The sequence below is a fragment of the Dendrobates tinctorius genome, unplaced genomic scaffold (genome assembly GCF_039654945.1).
Source record: "Dendrobates tinctorius isolate UK_male_01 unplaced genomic scaffold, ASM3965494v1 ptg000156l, whole genome shotgun sequence".
In the NCBI taxonomy this organism is placed as follows: Eukaryota; Metazoa; Chordata; class Amphibia; order Anura; family Dendrobatidae; genus Dendrobates; species Dendrobates tinctorius.
Genome location: NW_027361823.1, coordinates 76,385 through 93,931, shown reverse-complemented (window position 1 = coordinate 93,931; position 17,547 = coordinate 76,385). Strand labels below are relative to the sequence as shown.

Sequence of the window (17,547 nt, the reverse complement as noted above, 5' to 3'; positions counted from 1 at the left end):
TAAAAAAAAAACACCTTTAATTTATCACAGAGTGTTTCTGTCTCACATATTTACAAAGACCTAGAAAAAGTCCTGAATAAATATCTGCAAGTCCTTGAGAACTCATAATGAATATCTTATCTTTCTGACCACCATCATGGGTCCACAGCTTTCACTTGTGATGCAAAGTCCAGCACGGCTGATGGGACCTTGCCAAGCTGTTCCTCAATCATCTTCTGCAAGTCTTCACTCAGCTCATGGCTTCTACCTTTACTCTGCAATCAAAAAACACAAAATTATTAGATATTTAAATTACTCCCTCCATCACAGGAAAACAAAAAATAATTTTTTGGAGCTACTCGCCCAGTTAAATTCATGCGGTGCGGTCATGTTGCTTTTTTTTGTCACATTCATGGCAAAAACTCAGCAATTAACATTTTCCGATATCCCCCCCCAAAAAACGATTGTGGTAAAAAAAAATCCACAATCAATTGGCCATATATATATTGGCCATATATATTGGACCGAAAACAGAAGGCAGCGCATGGACTGCCTGGTGGCTCTCCCGACCCGAGGGTGACATCTTCATGTATTTCTATGCAGCTATCACACTCTGGTAAGAAAACCAGCCGGCCACACTGCATTCTGATCTCGGTCCGATTAATGGTGCAGTCAGACGGCGGTATAAATGTCACCTACTTCTTACTGTGATACAGACCTGTCAGGGGTCCAGACTTCAGCTGTTGTGAAAGGACAACTTCTAGTATGCCCTAACCACCATCGGTCAATGTCTGCTGGTGGTTGTAGTCTCGCAATTGTGTAAGTGCCACAGGTTACCGACTAGTGATGAGCTACCGTGCTCAGATATATCCGAGCATGCTCGGGTGCTCTATGTTCGAGTCCCCACAGCTTGTACAACACATGCGGGGATTGCCTAACAGGCAATCTTTATGTGTTGCGCAAGCCGCGTGAACTCTAACGTATTACTCGAGCAAGTTCATCACTATTACTGACCCCTGCTCTATGGTAAAGGGAGTCTTTCAGCACAAAATTACTTTTCAAACCAATCACATGCGTTCGGTACATGCTTGGCGTGGCCAAACAGTTTATGGCACTTACCTACCTACATACATACATTTCAGGCTCCTGTAAATCCAAAGTTTCCAATCAAATCAATGAAAAGGAGAGCGGAAATTGATACAAAACAAGGAGGTAGGACGGTGCACTGGAATGTTTGATCTCACCAGTCATTTTGTGCTGAAGGACATTATTTGGGGGGAGGGGGGCTATTATACCTGTACAATTAAGAGGGAAGTCAAATCTTAAAAATATATGCATAGTCAAGACATTCGTATATATGAGTGTTACTTGAATAAACAAAAAGGCAACGATGGGGGGGATACAATAACCCCATTGCCACTTTAAAAGTATTTTGGGATCCTAAAAAAATGTGAACTATAGTCATTTCTATTAGTGTGTATGAAAATTAAAAAAAAAATTACACCTGACATAATTTGGAGGGGGGGGGGGGGGGGGGGGTATTGAAGGGAAGTGTGCCTGGTCACAAATGGGAATAAACATTCTGGTCCTGAACTAGTTAGGCAGATCTGTGACGGAGAGGAAGGCTGATCTATAGACACACTTTAGATGCTACTGAGAAGAAGCAGTGAAGCCATGTATACATTTCTCACTATAAACACTGTTCCCTTACATGTAGAAATGAATCGGAGGAACGGAGGACGATTCTTGAGCCTTATTCATATCCCTTATTTGGGATCCATTGGAATACATTGTGAATGAACCCTATTATATAGTATTATCCTCCTCTAGCACTATAGCAATATGGTTGGTTTGGACACCAACTTCTCCAGTTGCTGAGCATGTGTTTCTTTTGGGGCAGTATTTTAGACCGTTGTGCCCAAAATCTAGCGGGATAATTACCTACAGCATTCATACTCATGAAAATAAGAACTGGAGGCGAGACGCCAGCATCACAGATATGTCTAAACTGGTTCTTATACTAAACACGTCCACTTCACTAAACCTCCTACAAGACTGGCTGTGGGGTTCCTGACCCAAACTCAGCAGTCTCATTGACATATGTAATGTTTTAAGTACAAACCGCGAAACCTGAATGTATGAAAACGGAGGGGTTGTCAGGCCACAGCATATTGATGACCTATCCATAGGATCAGATCGGTGGGGGGCTGAACTTGCTGCAAAGCACAGCTCAAAAAAAAAAATGTAGCAGCCACTGACAAGTACTGCAGAGCAACTATCAAAAGAACAGAACTGTCCTGCAGTAGCTGGCGCTGCACAATGGATGAAACTGGGCTTTGTGGCTCCATTCAAAGTCTTAACAAATCACCAGATCGGTGGGACACCCCCCATGGTTTTCATATTGAAGACCTATCCCAACAATCAATATGCTGTGACTGAGCAATCCCTTTAAGCAGACGTAAAGAAATGCAAAAGCACAATAATGTCTTCTCCACATTAAAAGGTAGAACTGCTCACCTTATGATGTTGCGTGAGACACAACACTTATAGAGCCTGAAAACCAGATACAGAAGCTTCCACGAGACAGTAGATTTTAGTAGTAGGATTAGAAGTGTTTCTGCGCGCTCTGCCACACAACACAATTAGTGGTATGATAAATCTGTAGGTTTGTCAACACGTTTCAGAGTCCACCAGGTTATGAATGGCTGTCCTGGAAGGAGTCGGTGGACTTTGAAACACGTTGACAATAAACCTACAGTTTTATCATACCACTAATTGTGCGCTCTCTGGAATACGACACAAACACTCCCAATCCTGCTACTTAAATTTAAGCAGATGAAAACATTTCAGTAAATACCTTAATCTTGGGAACAGTTTCTGGAATGGGTGGATTGAAGTTCATTTCATTCATAGAGTAATCACTAAATAATTCCACAGGAGATCTGCAAATAATGAATACACAAATTAAGATAGTGATACCACAACACCTACACTGTACCTCATTCACTCCAAAAAAGGATGTTACTCAAGCGATAAGGACTTGCCACATAAGTGAGCCCAGTACATCATAATGGTCTCAGATGCCAGTGTAGGTCGTCAAGGCCTCATCAAGGAGGAAAACAGCACATCCCACACTTTATACCCCTATCTAGCTGGACCTTTCATCCCTTCACTACTCCTGAGGCTAAAAATCTTCCGGTTCATCAGATTATTCTTCCAAATGGAGAATTGCATTCAATTATAAATCAAGACTGTTTCCATTACATCCAAAAATCGAACTCATTAACTGAAGGTCTACAGCATAGAGGGTCCCATGAGAAAGAAGTGCATTTCCATTTCATTTTTTATGTTCATTCCCATCAGGAATCTCCAAGGAAGTGAATTTAAGTTATAGACTATGGGGTATCAGACTGGATTCTTAGGCCATAAGCAAAGCCCCAGAGACAGAAAAGAGAGACTGAAGTCTAAAAGAAGACAGGGTTACAAGATATACTTCCTAGTGAGCAACACAAAATAATAAATGGAGTGCAGAGGCACAAAAAAGACAAATCGATGAGAGAGTCTGAAAAATACACACTGTGTATGCATGTAGTAATAAAAGCAACAGTGACTAACAAGGAAAATGTCCTATCAATATAGAAGCACTATATGAAGGAGTGCACAAGACCCCAAGTCACGGAGTAGTCATCCTGTTTCCCAGCTATACACTCAGTCAATTATAAGGATATTAAAATAAATGTTAGAATATTAATTGGTTTGCAGTTTTCCTTGTTGAGGATAGGGTACTTTGGTACATTATAATTGTTGCAGTACCTTGAGAAAATTTTGGTATTTTTAGATATTCTTTTAAATTATTGACAATTCTTTCTAATGTAGGTAACTCATTTTGTTTTGTAACCCCAGAGGAGGGGCGCTCAAACAGTGAAAGTCCCCTACACAGACTTATTACAATGTACAGATATTGCTGAGCAGCAGTTGAAAAGGAGATTTTTGTGTACTCACCGTAAAATCTCTTTCGCTTCGCCTTTATTTGGTAGACACAGAACCGTGGGTGTTATGCTGCTGTCCACTAGGAGGCGACACTATGCATAATCTGAAAAAGATTAACTTTGGCTCCTCCTCTACAGTATACACCCCTGGACGGCGTCAGCCTTCTCCAGTTTTGTGCAAAAGCATTAGGAGGAACGTAACACAAATAACATAACCATGCCTGTAAGAAGGCCACTATGTACGAGCTCAACTAACAACGGCCCGTAAGGGCAACAGGGTGGGAGCTGTGTCCCCCAATTAAAGGCTAAGAGAAAGAGATTTTACGGTGAGTACACAAAAATCACCTTTACTCTGTCGCCTAATTGGGGGACACAGAACCGTGGGACGTCCCAAAGCAGTCCCTGGGTGGGAAGTAGTGGACGGATATTGTGCTGACAGTCCCCTAGATTTGGGGTACTGCTGCCTGCAGGACCAGTCTACCCAGGCTCGCATCCGCTGAGGACTGAGTATGCACTTTGTAGTGTTTTGTAAATGTGTGCAGGCTAGTCCAAGTGGCTGCCATACACACTTGATGTGCCGAGGCTTGATGCCGAATGGCCCAAGAGGCTCCTACTGCCCGCGAAGAGTGTGCCATGATACCTGCCGGAAGAGGAGAATTGACAAGTCGGTAAGCCAATTGTATGGTGGACTTGATCCACCTAGCAAGGGTGGCTTTGGAAGCCAGTAGACCCTTGCGAACGCGTTCTGGAAGAAGGAAAAGTGAATCAGACTTCCGGAAGGGAGCAGTCCTAGACACGTAAATACGCAATGCCCTGACCAGGTCAAGCGTATGCAGAGCCTTCTCCACTCTATGAACAGGAACCGGGCAAAGAGATGGTAGTGAGATTTCCTCATTGAGGTGGAAGCTGGACACAACCTTCGGAAGGAAGGATGGGACTGTACGGAGAACCACCTTGTCCTGATGGAAAACCAGAAAGGGATGTCTGCAGGAAAGTGCTGAAAGTTCGGACACCCTGCGTAGCGAGGTGATTGCCACCAGAAAGACCACCTTCTGTTACAGAAGGCGGAGTGAGACCTCCTTAAGGGGTTCAAAAGGAGGTGTCTGCAATGCTGTCAAGACCAGGTTGAGGTCCCACGTCTCCAATGGATGTTTGTAGGGGGGAACCAAACGGGAAACCCCTTGGAGAAAAGTCCTCACTTGCGGCTTATTAGCAATACGCCTCTGAAAGAGCACTGAAAGCGCTGACACTTGGCTCTTAAGCGAGCCCAGGGATAGCCTGGCGTCCAGGCCCGACTGAAGGAAACCGAGGATCTTTGGAAGAGAGTAGGGAAGTGGGACCTGTCCTCGAGATTCGCACAATGTGAAGAAAGCCTTCCAGGTACGATAGTAAATCCTGGCTGAAGCTGGCTTTCGAGCCCTGATCATGGTTTTAACGACGTCCGTCGAAAAACCTGCTTGGGTTAAAACCCAGGTCTCAATGGCCACGCCGTCAAATTGAGAGCTCCTGAGTTCTGGTGGAAGAACGGGCCTTGTGACAGAAGATCGGGACGTGTGGGGAGACGCCAGGGAGCGTCTGCTGTGAGTTGCACGACGTCGGCATACCATGTACGCCTGGGCCAGTCTGGAGCGATCAGGATGTTGGGAACTCCCTCTTGCTTGATCTTTCTCAGGACTCTGGGGGTGGAAAAATGTACAGAAGCTGGAATTGGGTCCAGTCCTGAACCAGGGCATCTGCTCCTAGCGACCGCGGGTCGCGCGTCCTGGCCATGAAATTGGGAACCTTGGCATTGAGATGGGATGCCATCAGATCCACGTCCGGGGTCCCCCAGCGATGGCAGATCTGATGAAAAACTTTGGGATGGAGAGACCACTCCCCCGAGTCCATTCCTTGTCTGCTGAGATAGTCGGCTTCCCAGTTGTCCACACCCGGAATGTGGACCGCAGAGAGTACTGACCTCGCATTCTCCGCCTAGTGTAGGATACGTGTTACTTCGTTCATCGCCTGGATGCTGCGGGTCCCGCCTTGATGGTTCACGTATGCCACCGCCGTGGCATTGTCAGACTGTACTCTGATATGAGAGTCTGCTAGCAAGTGATGAAAGGCTTTCAATGCCAGGAAGATGGCCCGAATTTCCAGGATGTTGATGGGCATGGTTGCTTCCATTGGTGACCACTTGCCTTGCGCTCTGTGATGTAGATGCACCGCGCCCCAACCCGTAAGGCTTGCGTCGGTGGTCAAAACCTTCCATTGACCGGAGAGAAAGTATTTTCCCCGTGCAAGCGAGGTTCGCTTGAGCCACCAGTGCAGGGACCTCCTGGTTTTCGATAATAACCGGAACTCCCTGTCGAGGGAGAACGGATTCCTGTCCCAGGACTTGAGGATGGCTAGTTGAAGGGGTCTGAGGTGAAACTGGGCAAATGGTACCGCCTCCATTGCCGCTGCCATCCTGCCATGTACTCTCATGGCATACCAGAGAGATCGGGGGGACTTGCGGAGGAGAGTGCGAACTCCCAAACGGAGGGCCAGTGCCTTGTCCCTGGGGAGGATCACCAGACCCCTGGAGGTGTCGAATAGCATCCCCAGGAAGGCCAGAGACTGACTCGGGGTAGTCGAGGACTTCTGTAAATTGACTAACCATCCCAGGCGACTCAGAGTGTCGATGGTGATTGAGACGTTGACCTCGCAGTCCTTGAAGGTGGGGGCCTTGATGAGAAGGTCGTTCAGATATGGAACGACTACTATGCCTCTGGAGTGTAGAACGTCCATGGTGGCTGCCATGACCTTTGTAAATGTTCTGGGAGCCGTGGCGAGACCGAACGGGAGGGCCACAAACTGGTAATGGTCTTGGTTGATTGCGAATCTGAGAAATCTCTGATGGGCGGGAGCAATCGGTACATGCAGGTATGCGTCATGCATGTCTATGGAGGCGACAAATTCTCCTTTTTCCATGGACGCAACGATTGACCGGAGGGATTCCATGCGAAAGTGACGAACTCGAACATACTTGTTGAGTTGCTTGAGGTCTAGTATGGGTCGGACGCTGCCTCCCTTCTTGGGCACCACAAACAGATTGGAGTAGAACCCTCTGAAGCGCTCGTCTGCTGGAACCGGTACTATGACTCCTGCTTGCAGGAGGGAAGAAACCGCTTGATGGAAGGCTCGAGCTTTGAGTGGAGGCTTTGGAGGAACGGAGAGAAAGAACCTGTGCGGTGGGCTGGTAGTAAACTCGATCTTGTATCCTGAAGACACTATTTCCTTGACCCACTTGTCTTCTGTAATAGGAAGCCAGACCTGCTGAAAGAGTAGCAGTCGTGCGCCCACAAGTGGGGTGTCTTCCGGAGGGCATGAGTCATGATGAGGGGAAAGTCTGAGCTTTTCCTCCTTTGGATTTTGCCTGGCTTGCTTTTGACTGCCAGTTCCTGTCCGGCCTCTATGCCACCCGTGTGTTGTCTCTGCGGGGGGAGCGGTTACGATTTTGTGCTGGGCGGGAGACGGACCAGCCTGAAGAATTCCGAAAGGATCGGAAACGAGATTGATTACGTCTTTTAAATGTGCGTTTTGGTTTTAGTTGAGGGAGAGAAGTACTTTTACCCCCAGTAGCATTGGATATCATTGAATCCAGCTTTTCACCGAAAAGACGTCCACTGAAGTACGGGAGATTTGTCAGGGACTTTTTTTGAGGCCGCATCCGCCTTCCATTCTCTCAGCCAGAGAATACGCCCGATTTTGATGGCGTTTGATGCTATTCCCGCTACCCCTCTTGCAGAATCCAACGCTGCATGGACCATGTAATCTGCCACAACTGAAATTTGCACCGACTAGGCCGGCCAGCTGAGGATTTGAAGCTTGGAGGCCCTGTTGCAATAGGTTAGCCCAGGCCATAATGGCCTTGGCTGCCCAAACTGAAGCAAATGCGGGAGTCAGAGAGGCACCTGCCGCTTCGAAGATTGAACGCGCCATGCGTTCTACCTGTCTGTCTGATGCGCCTTTGAAGGTTGAGCTGTCCGGCAGTGAGAGAAGTGTTTGTTTTCAGGCGGATCTGTCCAATCCTTAGTGTCCTTCTGTGGGAAGGGGTACTTTGCTTCCAAGTATTTGTGATTGGCGAATTTTTTCTCAGGCTGCGAAAAATGCTTAGAAAGTATTTTTTGAAATTCAGGGTGATTAGGGAAGACCTTAGATGGTTTCTGAACACTCTCAAAGGAAATCTTGTGTTCTGGTGCTTCCGGGGTTGGATCAGAAATGTCCAGTACCCGAAGGATGAAAGAGATTATATCCTCAACTAGCGCCGTATTGCTAGGGGGACAAGGGACCAGAGTGTTCTCCATTTCATTATCTGAGTTAGAGTCACATATGCCCTCTGAGTCTTGCGCATCGCTAAGGAGCTCCCTAGCAGGCGAACTAGGGCGGAGGTTTTCTGTGGTCTGGGATCGTTGTGGAGATCCGCATTGTGTTTCTCTATCAGGGGACGGTCTCGGTGACCTGGAGCCACTGTGTCTCTCCCTGGAGGGGGGCCACCTAGTGCTATGTGAGGACGCAGATGAACGCGACCTGTGGGTCCGCTTACGACTTAAAACTGTCGGAAGCGGCCTGTCCCTGAGACCGGATGTCCCTTTGCTGGGTAACGTTCATAGCCGAGACATGACCCTGCAGAGCCTGCAGTAGTGTGGAGGTCAGGTTATCTATAGACTGTGTCACAGACTGTGACATCTGAGTCGCCCATTCCAGCGCAGTAGCGGTCGCAGAAGCGTTGGTAGGGACTTCTTGGGGTTCTGACCCAGTGTTTTGGGTACAGTCCTGGCAGTGCGGGTACGTGCTGCCGCTAGGGAGAGTGGCTTTGCAGGCTGTACAGACTGCATAAAAGCAGTCTTGTCTGGTCCTTTTCCTTGAGCCCGACATAGTGTCTAGAGGCTAATTAGCAGAGGCCCTACAGGGGTATCTACGCAGAGGAAAAGGAATAGGGGAGCGTTATAGGTTATATGAACTCACAACTGAGTACAGAGAACCCAGCTGTGATCTTACCCCACCGATGCGCCCCCTAGGTCCAGTGCCGATAAATCCACCTCCCGTACCCCCCAGAGACCGCTGTGCTGCCTTCAGCTTCAGGTGCAGCAAGATGGCCACCGGAATTCTGAGGCGGAGGAAGGGGGCGGAGATGCTGAAAAGGGCACGCTGAGCTATGTAAAAGCGCGCCCTTCCTGACTCGATCCGCCCCTTCTATGACACTGCAGAGTGTCATTTTTGTCATCCGGGGGGCGGGAATAAGGCGGCGACTTCGGCTAGGCAGAAGCCACGGCCTAAATTTGATACCTCATGCCCAGAAGGGCTCCAGGACGGCGCAGTTGGGGGGGGGGGCGGATTCAAACCAGACCCCCAGGATTGAACGGTAGGCTAGCGGTGGGGTCATGAGCGCAACCTGGGCCCTGTGGGGGGTCCCTTTAAGGCGCTATGCAGCTGGTGCAGCCAGAGAGACAGGGGCGCAGGGAGCCCTGTCTCTGACAAGTGCCATGCCTGCCTGCACCTCCCCCAGTCCCAACAGGAGCCCGCAGCTGGGCTGGGGTCCCTGGACTTGTAAGTGGCCGAATGGTGCCTGATACAGGCCCTACCTGCGGTGTCTCAACCTAATGCCCCCATAGGGGGATTAGGGAGGGTGCTGCTGTCACCGTCAGGGGGCTTCATCCTATCCTCAACCTCAACCCAGAGCCCAAGGGAACTGGGGAAGGAGGGGGGGGGTTCTCAACTTCAAACCAGTACCCGAAGGACTGGGGAAGGAGCGACATGGGGAAGAGCCATCTCGACCTCAAACGGGTACCCCTTAATAGGGGACCGAGGAGGGAGCCATGCCGGGAGTCTCGCTGGAGACCCACTTTTCTTCATCTGTAATCCGTTGAAAAAAATCAAGGAAGAAAAAGGAGATTTTTGTGTACTCACCGTAAAATCTCTTTCTCTTAGCCTCTAATTGGGGGACACAAGACCTTGGGTGTTATGCTTTCCGTCCACTAGGAGGCGACACTATGCTTAATCTGAAAAAGATTTGGCTCTGGCTCCTCCTCCACAGCATACACCCCTGGGAGGCATCCGCCTTACCTCAGTTTTTGTACCCAAGCAGTAGGAGGAGATAACAAATCCAACATAACCAAGCCTATAAACAAAGGCTACTATGTACAGCTCAAGGAACAATATGAGTACCCAACATAATAACAGCCCGCAAGGGCAACAGGGTGGGAGCTGTGTCCCCCAATTAGAGGCTAAGAGAAAGAGATTTTACGGTGAGTACACAAAAATCTCCTTTACTCTGTCGCCTCATTGGGGGACACAAGACCTTGGGACGTCCCAAAGCAGTCCCTGGGTGGGAAGCAATGGACGAATATTGTGCTGACAGGTCCCTAGACTTGGGACACTGCCGCCGGCAGTACCAGTCTACTCAGACTCGCTTCCACTGAGGACTGAGTATGCACACTGTATTGTTTTGTAAACGTGTGTAAGCTAGTCCAAGTGGCCGCTTAACACACGTGTTGTGCTGAAGCCTGGCGTCGAATGGCCCAGGAGGCTCCTACCGCCCGTGTGGAATGTGCCGTGATACCGGCCGGAATAGGAGAATTGTTTAGGCGGTAGGCGTCATGGATGGTGGACCTGATCCACCTGGCAAGGGTAGCTTTTGAAGCCGGTAAACCCCTGCAAATGCCTTCTGGAACAAGGAAAAAAAGGAATCAGACTTCCGGAAGGGTGGAGTCCTAGACACACACATACGCAATGCCCTGGCAAGGTCAAGCGTATGCCGGGCCCTCTGCACTCTATGAACTGGAGCCGGGCAAAGGGTCGGTAATGAGATGCCCTCATTGAGGTGGAAATCAGACACAACCTTTGGAAGGAAGGATGGAACTGTACGGAGAACCACCTTGTCCTGGTGGAAGAATAGGAAAAGCTGTTTGCAGGAGAGCGCTGACAGCTCAGACACCCTGCGTAGCAAGGTGATTGCCACGAGGAAGACCACCTTTTGTGATAAAACTCGAAGTGGAACTTCCTTAAGAGGTTGAAAAAGGAGGTGCCTGTAGAGCAGTTAGGACCAAATTAAGGTCCCACGTATCCAGTGGACGTCTGTAAGGAGGGACCAATCTGGAGACTCCCTGAAGAAACGTCCTGACTTGAGGTTTGTTAGCAATACGCTTCTGAAAGAGCACTGAAAGCGCTGACACCTGACCCTTAAGCAATCCTAAGGATAGGCCGGCGTCCAGACCTGACTGAAGGAAACCACGAACTTTCGGAAGAGAGTAAGGGAACGGAATTCGCCCGCGAGAGTCGCACCAAGTAAAATACGTTTTCCAGGTACGATAATAAACTTTGGCGAAAGCTGGTTTCCGTGCCTTGATCATGGTTCTAATGACGTCTGGAGCAAACCCTGCCTGGGTTAAAACCCAGGTTTCAAGGACCACGCCGTCAAATTGAGAGTCCCTAAATTCTGGTGGTAGAACAGGCCGTGAGACAGGGGATCGGGACGGTCTGGAAGACGCCAAGGGGTGTCTGCTGTAATGCTGAAGGATGTCGGCGTACCATGTACGTCTGGGCCAGTCCGGCGCAATTAGGATGGTCGGAACTCCTTCCTGTTTGATCTTCCTCATGACTCTGGCCATCAGGGGAAGAGGTGGGAAAATGTACAGAAGCTGGAACTGAGTCCAGTCCTGAACCAGGGCATCCGTCCCGAGCAACCTCGGACCGCGTGTCCTTGCCATGAAAATGGAGACCTTGGCATTGAGATGAGATGCGATTAGGTCCACGTCCGGAGTCCCCCAGCGATAACAGATCCGACGAAAGATTTTTGGAATGGAGAGACCACTCCCCCGAGTCTCTTTCCTGTCTGATGAGGTGGTCGGCTTCCCAGTTGTCCACACCCGGACTGTGGACCAGTGAGAGTACTGATTTCTTGTTTTCTGCCCAGCGAAGGAGACGCGTCACATCTCTCATTGCCTGGGCACTGCGAGTCCCACCTTGGTGGTTCACATATGCCACTGCCGTGGCATTGCTCGACTGCACTCTAATATGAGAGGCCTTCAGCAGATGGCAAAAAACTTTTAGCGCCAGGAAGATAGCTTGTATCTCCAGAATGTTGATGGGCATGGTCGCTTCTATTGGAGACCACGTGCCCTGTGAAGTAGGTGCACTGCACCCCATCCTGTTAGACTCGCATCGGTGGTCAGGACTTTCCATCGACTGGGAAGAAAGAATTTTCCTTTGGCCAGTACGGGTGGTTTGAGCCACCAGTACGGTGATTTCCTGGTTGACTCCGTCAGTCGGAACTCCCTTTCGAGGGAGAAAAGGGTTCCTGTCCCAGGATCTGAGAATGGCTAGTTGAAGAGGTCTGAGGTGGAACTGGTCAAATGGTACCACCTCCATTGCTGCTGCCATCCTGCTAAGGAGTCTCCTGGCAAACCGAAGAGATCGGCAAGGTATGTGTATTAACATGCGAACTGCACCGCGGATAGCTTGTACCTTGTCCTTGGGAAGGTGTACCAGACCCCTGGAGGTATCGAATAGGAACCCTAGGAAGATCAGTGACTGACTCGGGAGTAGTTGACGACTTCTTAAAGTTGACTAACCAGCCTAGACGAGTTAGTGTGTCGATCGTGATCGAGACGCTGTCTTCGCAGTCTTTGACAGAAGGTGCCTTGATGAGTAGATCATCGAGACATGGGAGGACCACTATGCCTCTGGAGTGTAGGACATCCATGGTGGCTGCCATAACCTTGGTGAATATTCTGGGAGCCGTGACTAATCCGAAAGGCAAAGCCACGAACTGGTACTGATTCTGCCCTATTGTGAACCTGAGAGATCTTTGATGAGCAGGCGCAATAGGGATGTGCAGGTATGCCTCTTGTATGTCTATGGAGGTGAGATATTCTCCCTGTTCCATAGCCGCAATGATGGATCGAAGGGACTCCATGCGAAACTGCTGAACTCTTGCAAACTTTTTGAGTTGCGTTAGGTCCAGGAATTGGCCGAACGCTGCCTCCCTTTTTTGGGAACCACGAATAGGTTGTAGTAGAGTCCTTGGAATCTCTCGTTTTCGGGAACCCGTATTATGACTCCTGCTTGAAGGAGAGAGAGACACTATTTCCTTGACCCACCTGTCCTCTGTAATAGGCAGCCAGACTTGCTGAAAGATTAAAAATCGACCGCCTACAGGTGGGGTGAGTTCCGTATTTCGTGAGTCATGACGAGGAGAAATTCTGGAATTTCCCTCCTTTGGGCTTTGCCTGGCCTGATGTTGACCGCCAATTCTTGTCCGTCCTCTGTGCGGTCCTTTGGTTGTCCCTGTGAGGGGGAACGGTTGTAATTCCGTGAAGGACGTGAAGCGGCCTAGTCTGAGGAGTTCTGAAAAGACCGGAACTTAGACTGGTTACGTCGCTTAAACGTACGTTTAGGTTGCGGTTGGGGAAGAAAGGTACTCTTACCCCCCGTGGCATTGGAAATCATCTTGTCTAATTTTTTCCCCGAAAAAAATCTCCCACTGACGTACGGGAGATCCGTAAGAGGCTTGTTTGAAGACGTGCCCGCTTCCCATTCTCACAGCCAGAGGATACGTCTGATTGTAATTACATTCGCTGCTATACCTGCTACGCCTCTTGCAGAATCAAAAGCTGCAAGGCGTATGTAATCTGCCACCACCGCTATCTGAACTAGTTGATCGAACATCTGAGGAGCAGACTTTTGGAGGCTCTCCTGCAATCTTTTGACCAATGCCAGAATGGCAGTGGCTGCCCACGTTGAGGTGACCGCGGGAGCCAGGGAGGCTCCTGCAGCCTCTAAAAATTGAACGAGCCATGCGCTCAACCTGCCAATCTGCTGTATCCTTCAGGGTTGAGCTATCTGGCAGTGAGAGGAGAGACTGTGCTGCAAGCTTAGAGATAGGGGGATCGATTTCCGGTGGATCTGTCCACTTCTTGGTCTTTTTGAGAAAAAAGAGAGTATCTGGCCCTTTTTTACGGTTTTATTTACGGTTGGCGAATTTTTTGGCAGGTTGCGAAAAAAGCTTATCAAGGATGTCCTGAAAGCTTGGGTGATCAGAAAAAAACTTTAAGGACTTCAGGGACCCCTCAAAACAGATTTTATGTTTTGGGGGTTCTTGGGGAGCATCGGATAAAACCAGCACCCGATGAATAGAAGTGATAATGTCCTCAACTAGCGCTGTATTGCTAGGAGGACAAGGAGCCTGAGACTCCTATGTTTCCTTTTCTGATTCGGAGTCACAGATGCCCTCTGAATCCTGCGCATCGCTGAGGCGTTGCCTGGAGGGAAATCTGGACCGCCGCTTTTCCATGCCCGAAGATCTCTGTGGAGATCTGCTGCGCCCGTCTTTGGAGCGAGACGGTCTAGGAGACCAAGAATTACGGTGTCTCTGCGTAGAGCGGGACGACCGTGGGCCATGGGAGGACGTAGCTGAACGTGACCTATGGAGCCGTTCACTACTAGCATTGCCAGGGACTGCCTGTCCGCTTATAGCTGGGATATGACCCTGCATAGCCTGAAGCAATGTGGAAGTCAGCGTATCTATGGACTGTGACATAGATGCGGCCCATACCGGCATGTCAGTGGAGTTGAAACAGTGACAGGAGCCTCTTGGGGCACTGACCCAGCATTTTGGGAACAACTCTAGCAGTACGGTGCATGTTGCCACTGGGAAGATTGGCTTTACAGGCTGAACAGACTGCGTAACAGCAGATAAACCTGTTTTTTTTTTTTCTTCTTCTTTCGGACCTGGAGACCGACATAGTGCACTGAGTGCCGGCAGGTTATTCTGACCAAAAACCTTACTGGGGTGGCTATGCAGAGGAGCGCTATAGGGAACCTATAGGGAGTCTGCGTCCACAGCAGGATAATATCCTGCTGTGCCTTACCCCACCGGTGTGCTCCTAGATCTGGTGCCAGCAGAAAAACTTCGGTTCTGCGCCCCCTGGAGACTGTGCAGCGTTCTTGAGTAATATAGCAGCGCTGCTTTTTTTTTTTTTTTTTTTTTCTTCCTTCTTTCCCTGAGGTAAAGAGGTGGGAGGGAGGAGGGGCGGAGAGCAGAAAAAGGGCGCGCAGCCAGGCAAAACCGCGCCTTCCTGGTTCGATCCGCCCCCTGTATGACGCTGTGCAGCGTCATTATCATCATCCAGGGGGGCGGGCCGGGGGCGGTAACAAGGGCTGTGGCTTCGGCTTAGGCCGAAGCCGCGGTCTAAAGTACAAAATCCTGCCCAGGAAGGGCTCCAGAGCGGCGCGGTAGTCCGGAGGGGGGCAGAAAACGAACGAAACCCCCCCCCGGATGAGTGCCATATCGCCCGGACGCCCCTATATACGCAGCGCAGCCCTGTGAAGGGTGTTTTTGACCCCTTTAGAGGGCTGACGCTGCCGCAGGGACAGGAATCCCTGCATACTGTGGCCCAAATATGACAGCCCCCGGCCCCATAGCAGACCACAGCAGTGCTGGGGCTACAATAAAGTTAGCGCTGCGAACGCAGCTCCTACCTGCGGCGTCTCAACCTAACATCCCTAGAGGGGGTTAGGGAGGGCGCTTCACCGCCATCAGGAGGAATTCTTCCTCACCTCAGCCTCAACCCAAAAGGCCCAGGGCCTGGGGAGGGAGGGGGGTTCTCGACCTCGAACCATGCACCCGAAGGGCTGGGGAGGGAGCGACATGGGGAAGAGCCATCTCTACCTCAACCGGGTACCGCTAAAAAGAAGACCGAGGAGGGAGCCATGCCGGGAGTCTGAGAGAGACCCTCTTTTCTTCATCTGTGTCAAGAAGAATCTTCTTATGGTGTGCCTCCTTGCGACACTAAGCAAAAACGGAGGTAAGGCGGATGCCTCCCAGGGGTGTATGCTGTGGAGGAGGAGCCAGAGCCAAATCTTTTTCAGATTAAGCATAGTGTCGCCTCCTAGTGGACGGAAAGCATAACACCCAAGGTCTTGTGTCCCCCAATGAGGCGACAGAGTAAAACGGATTAAAAAAAAAAAATCTTTGGTGTGCCTCCTTGCGACACTAAGCAAAAACTGGAGAAGGCTGACGCCGTCCAGGGGTGTATACTGCAGAGGAGGAGCCAAAGTTAATCTTTTTCAGATTATGCATAGTGTCACCTCCTAGTGGACAGCAGCATAACACCCACGGTTCTGTGTCCCCCAATTAGGCGACAGAGTAAGTAACTTCTAAAGGAGCTTGAACTGGGAACTGATGCAACAGTACAGTTTGAGAAAGATGGTAGTAAAATAAGGTAATGAAGTATGTTACAATAATTCTTAACTTTGCAATGCATGCAGGATAAATTAAAGTTAAGATACTTTTTACGTCTTTTGGTAAGATTACCTTCTGCTTAATGAAGCAACAAGTGCTGACGAGCCTTCAGAGGGTGCCCCAGCCCGAAGGTGGGCAGCAAAATCCCGGACTACGGGGTGATAATGTCTCTGCAAATAAAAAAAAAAAAAAAAAAAGAGAGAGACTATATAGCAGTGCATGTAGTAATAGCAGTACAGAACAATGTAATGTGGGGGCGGTGAGGCAAGTCTGTTCAAGAACCTCACTTTTAGGGGTACATATTGGGGAGCAGGTATTACTGTGGCGATCACCCACAGTCTGTCAGAGGTTTGGTACCTCTAGTCCTCCTTAGCCCCTTCAGAGCTGTGTCTAAGGCAGGGTTCTCCAACTCCAGTCCTCAAGGCCCACCAACAGATCATGTTTTCAGGATTTCCTTTGTATTGCACAGGTGAAGCAATTATCACCTGAGCAATACTAAGGAAATCCTGAAAACATGATCTGTTGGTGGGCCTTGAGGACTGGAGTTGGGGAACCCTGGTCTAAGGGACCCGAGTCAAACAGAAGCCTGCTCCGTAATGTTTGGGATATACGATAATAAGAAACCCCACAACGGTTTGGGCAGCACAGTGGCAACAAAGGACAAAATCTTTACAGAGGTGAAATATACAGAATTCTACGATATTTTTAAAGGAGATGTATAGACACCTACAGTAGAGGAGGTGAAGTTACCAATTCACACAAGAAAACATTAATTTTTCTTTATGGAAGAGCGTCATGTCTAGGAGCCATAGCACACATGAGCACTAAGCACACATGGCCGACTGTCTTGGCATCGAGCATGTCCCAGGATCTGGATAGACGACATTTCATTCTCACGGTGTGAAGTCGCTTATCTGCAAGTCTCATCGAGATTTATTAGCAGTTCTATATAAAACTGGAGGACGAGAGATAAAAATGTCTTCTCGCTGATGATTTTGGATATCTTCACACTATTTTCTTACAGGGTCAAGGCTTTCACACATCACTGCCAGCTCCACATACTATTCTCATTTAACAGCATAACAGCACACAAGTCTTAATAAATCAGGTATTCAGTTATTCTAGACACTCTCCAGGCAGAGGCGTCCGTACAGAAAACTGCTCAATTAGACAAGGATGGAAATCTAGGAATATTAGTATATAGTACCCTCTGCTGTGCCGGCGGATATACGGCACTGCTGTACAGCAATTCTGTAAGTAAGAGTCGTGGAAAGCATTTATACATTAATGGCGCTTATGTGCATGCAGTTTTCT

At 49.2% G+C, this 17,547-nt stretch overlaps 1 protein-coding gene across 1 annotated transcript in view; it reads right to left on the bottom strand.

Moving 5' to 3' along the window:
• The window catches only part of NOC3L (NOC3 like DNA replication regulator), a 90,599-nt gene continuing 73,052 nt past the window's right edge, over window positions 1-17,547 (bottom strand). The window contains exons 18-20 of the mRNA XM_073548122.1: window positions 16,306-16,403; window positions 2,837-2,921; window positions 1-254 (exon numbers count right to left, since the gene is read on the bottom strand). Coding sequence (XP_073404223.1) covers window positions 135-254; window positions 2,837-2,921; window positions 16,306-16,403 — 303 coding nt within the window. The 3' untranslated portion in view covers window positions 1-134. The remainder of the gene's footprint in view (window positions 255-2,836; window positions 2,922-16,305; window positions 16,404-17,547) is intronic.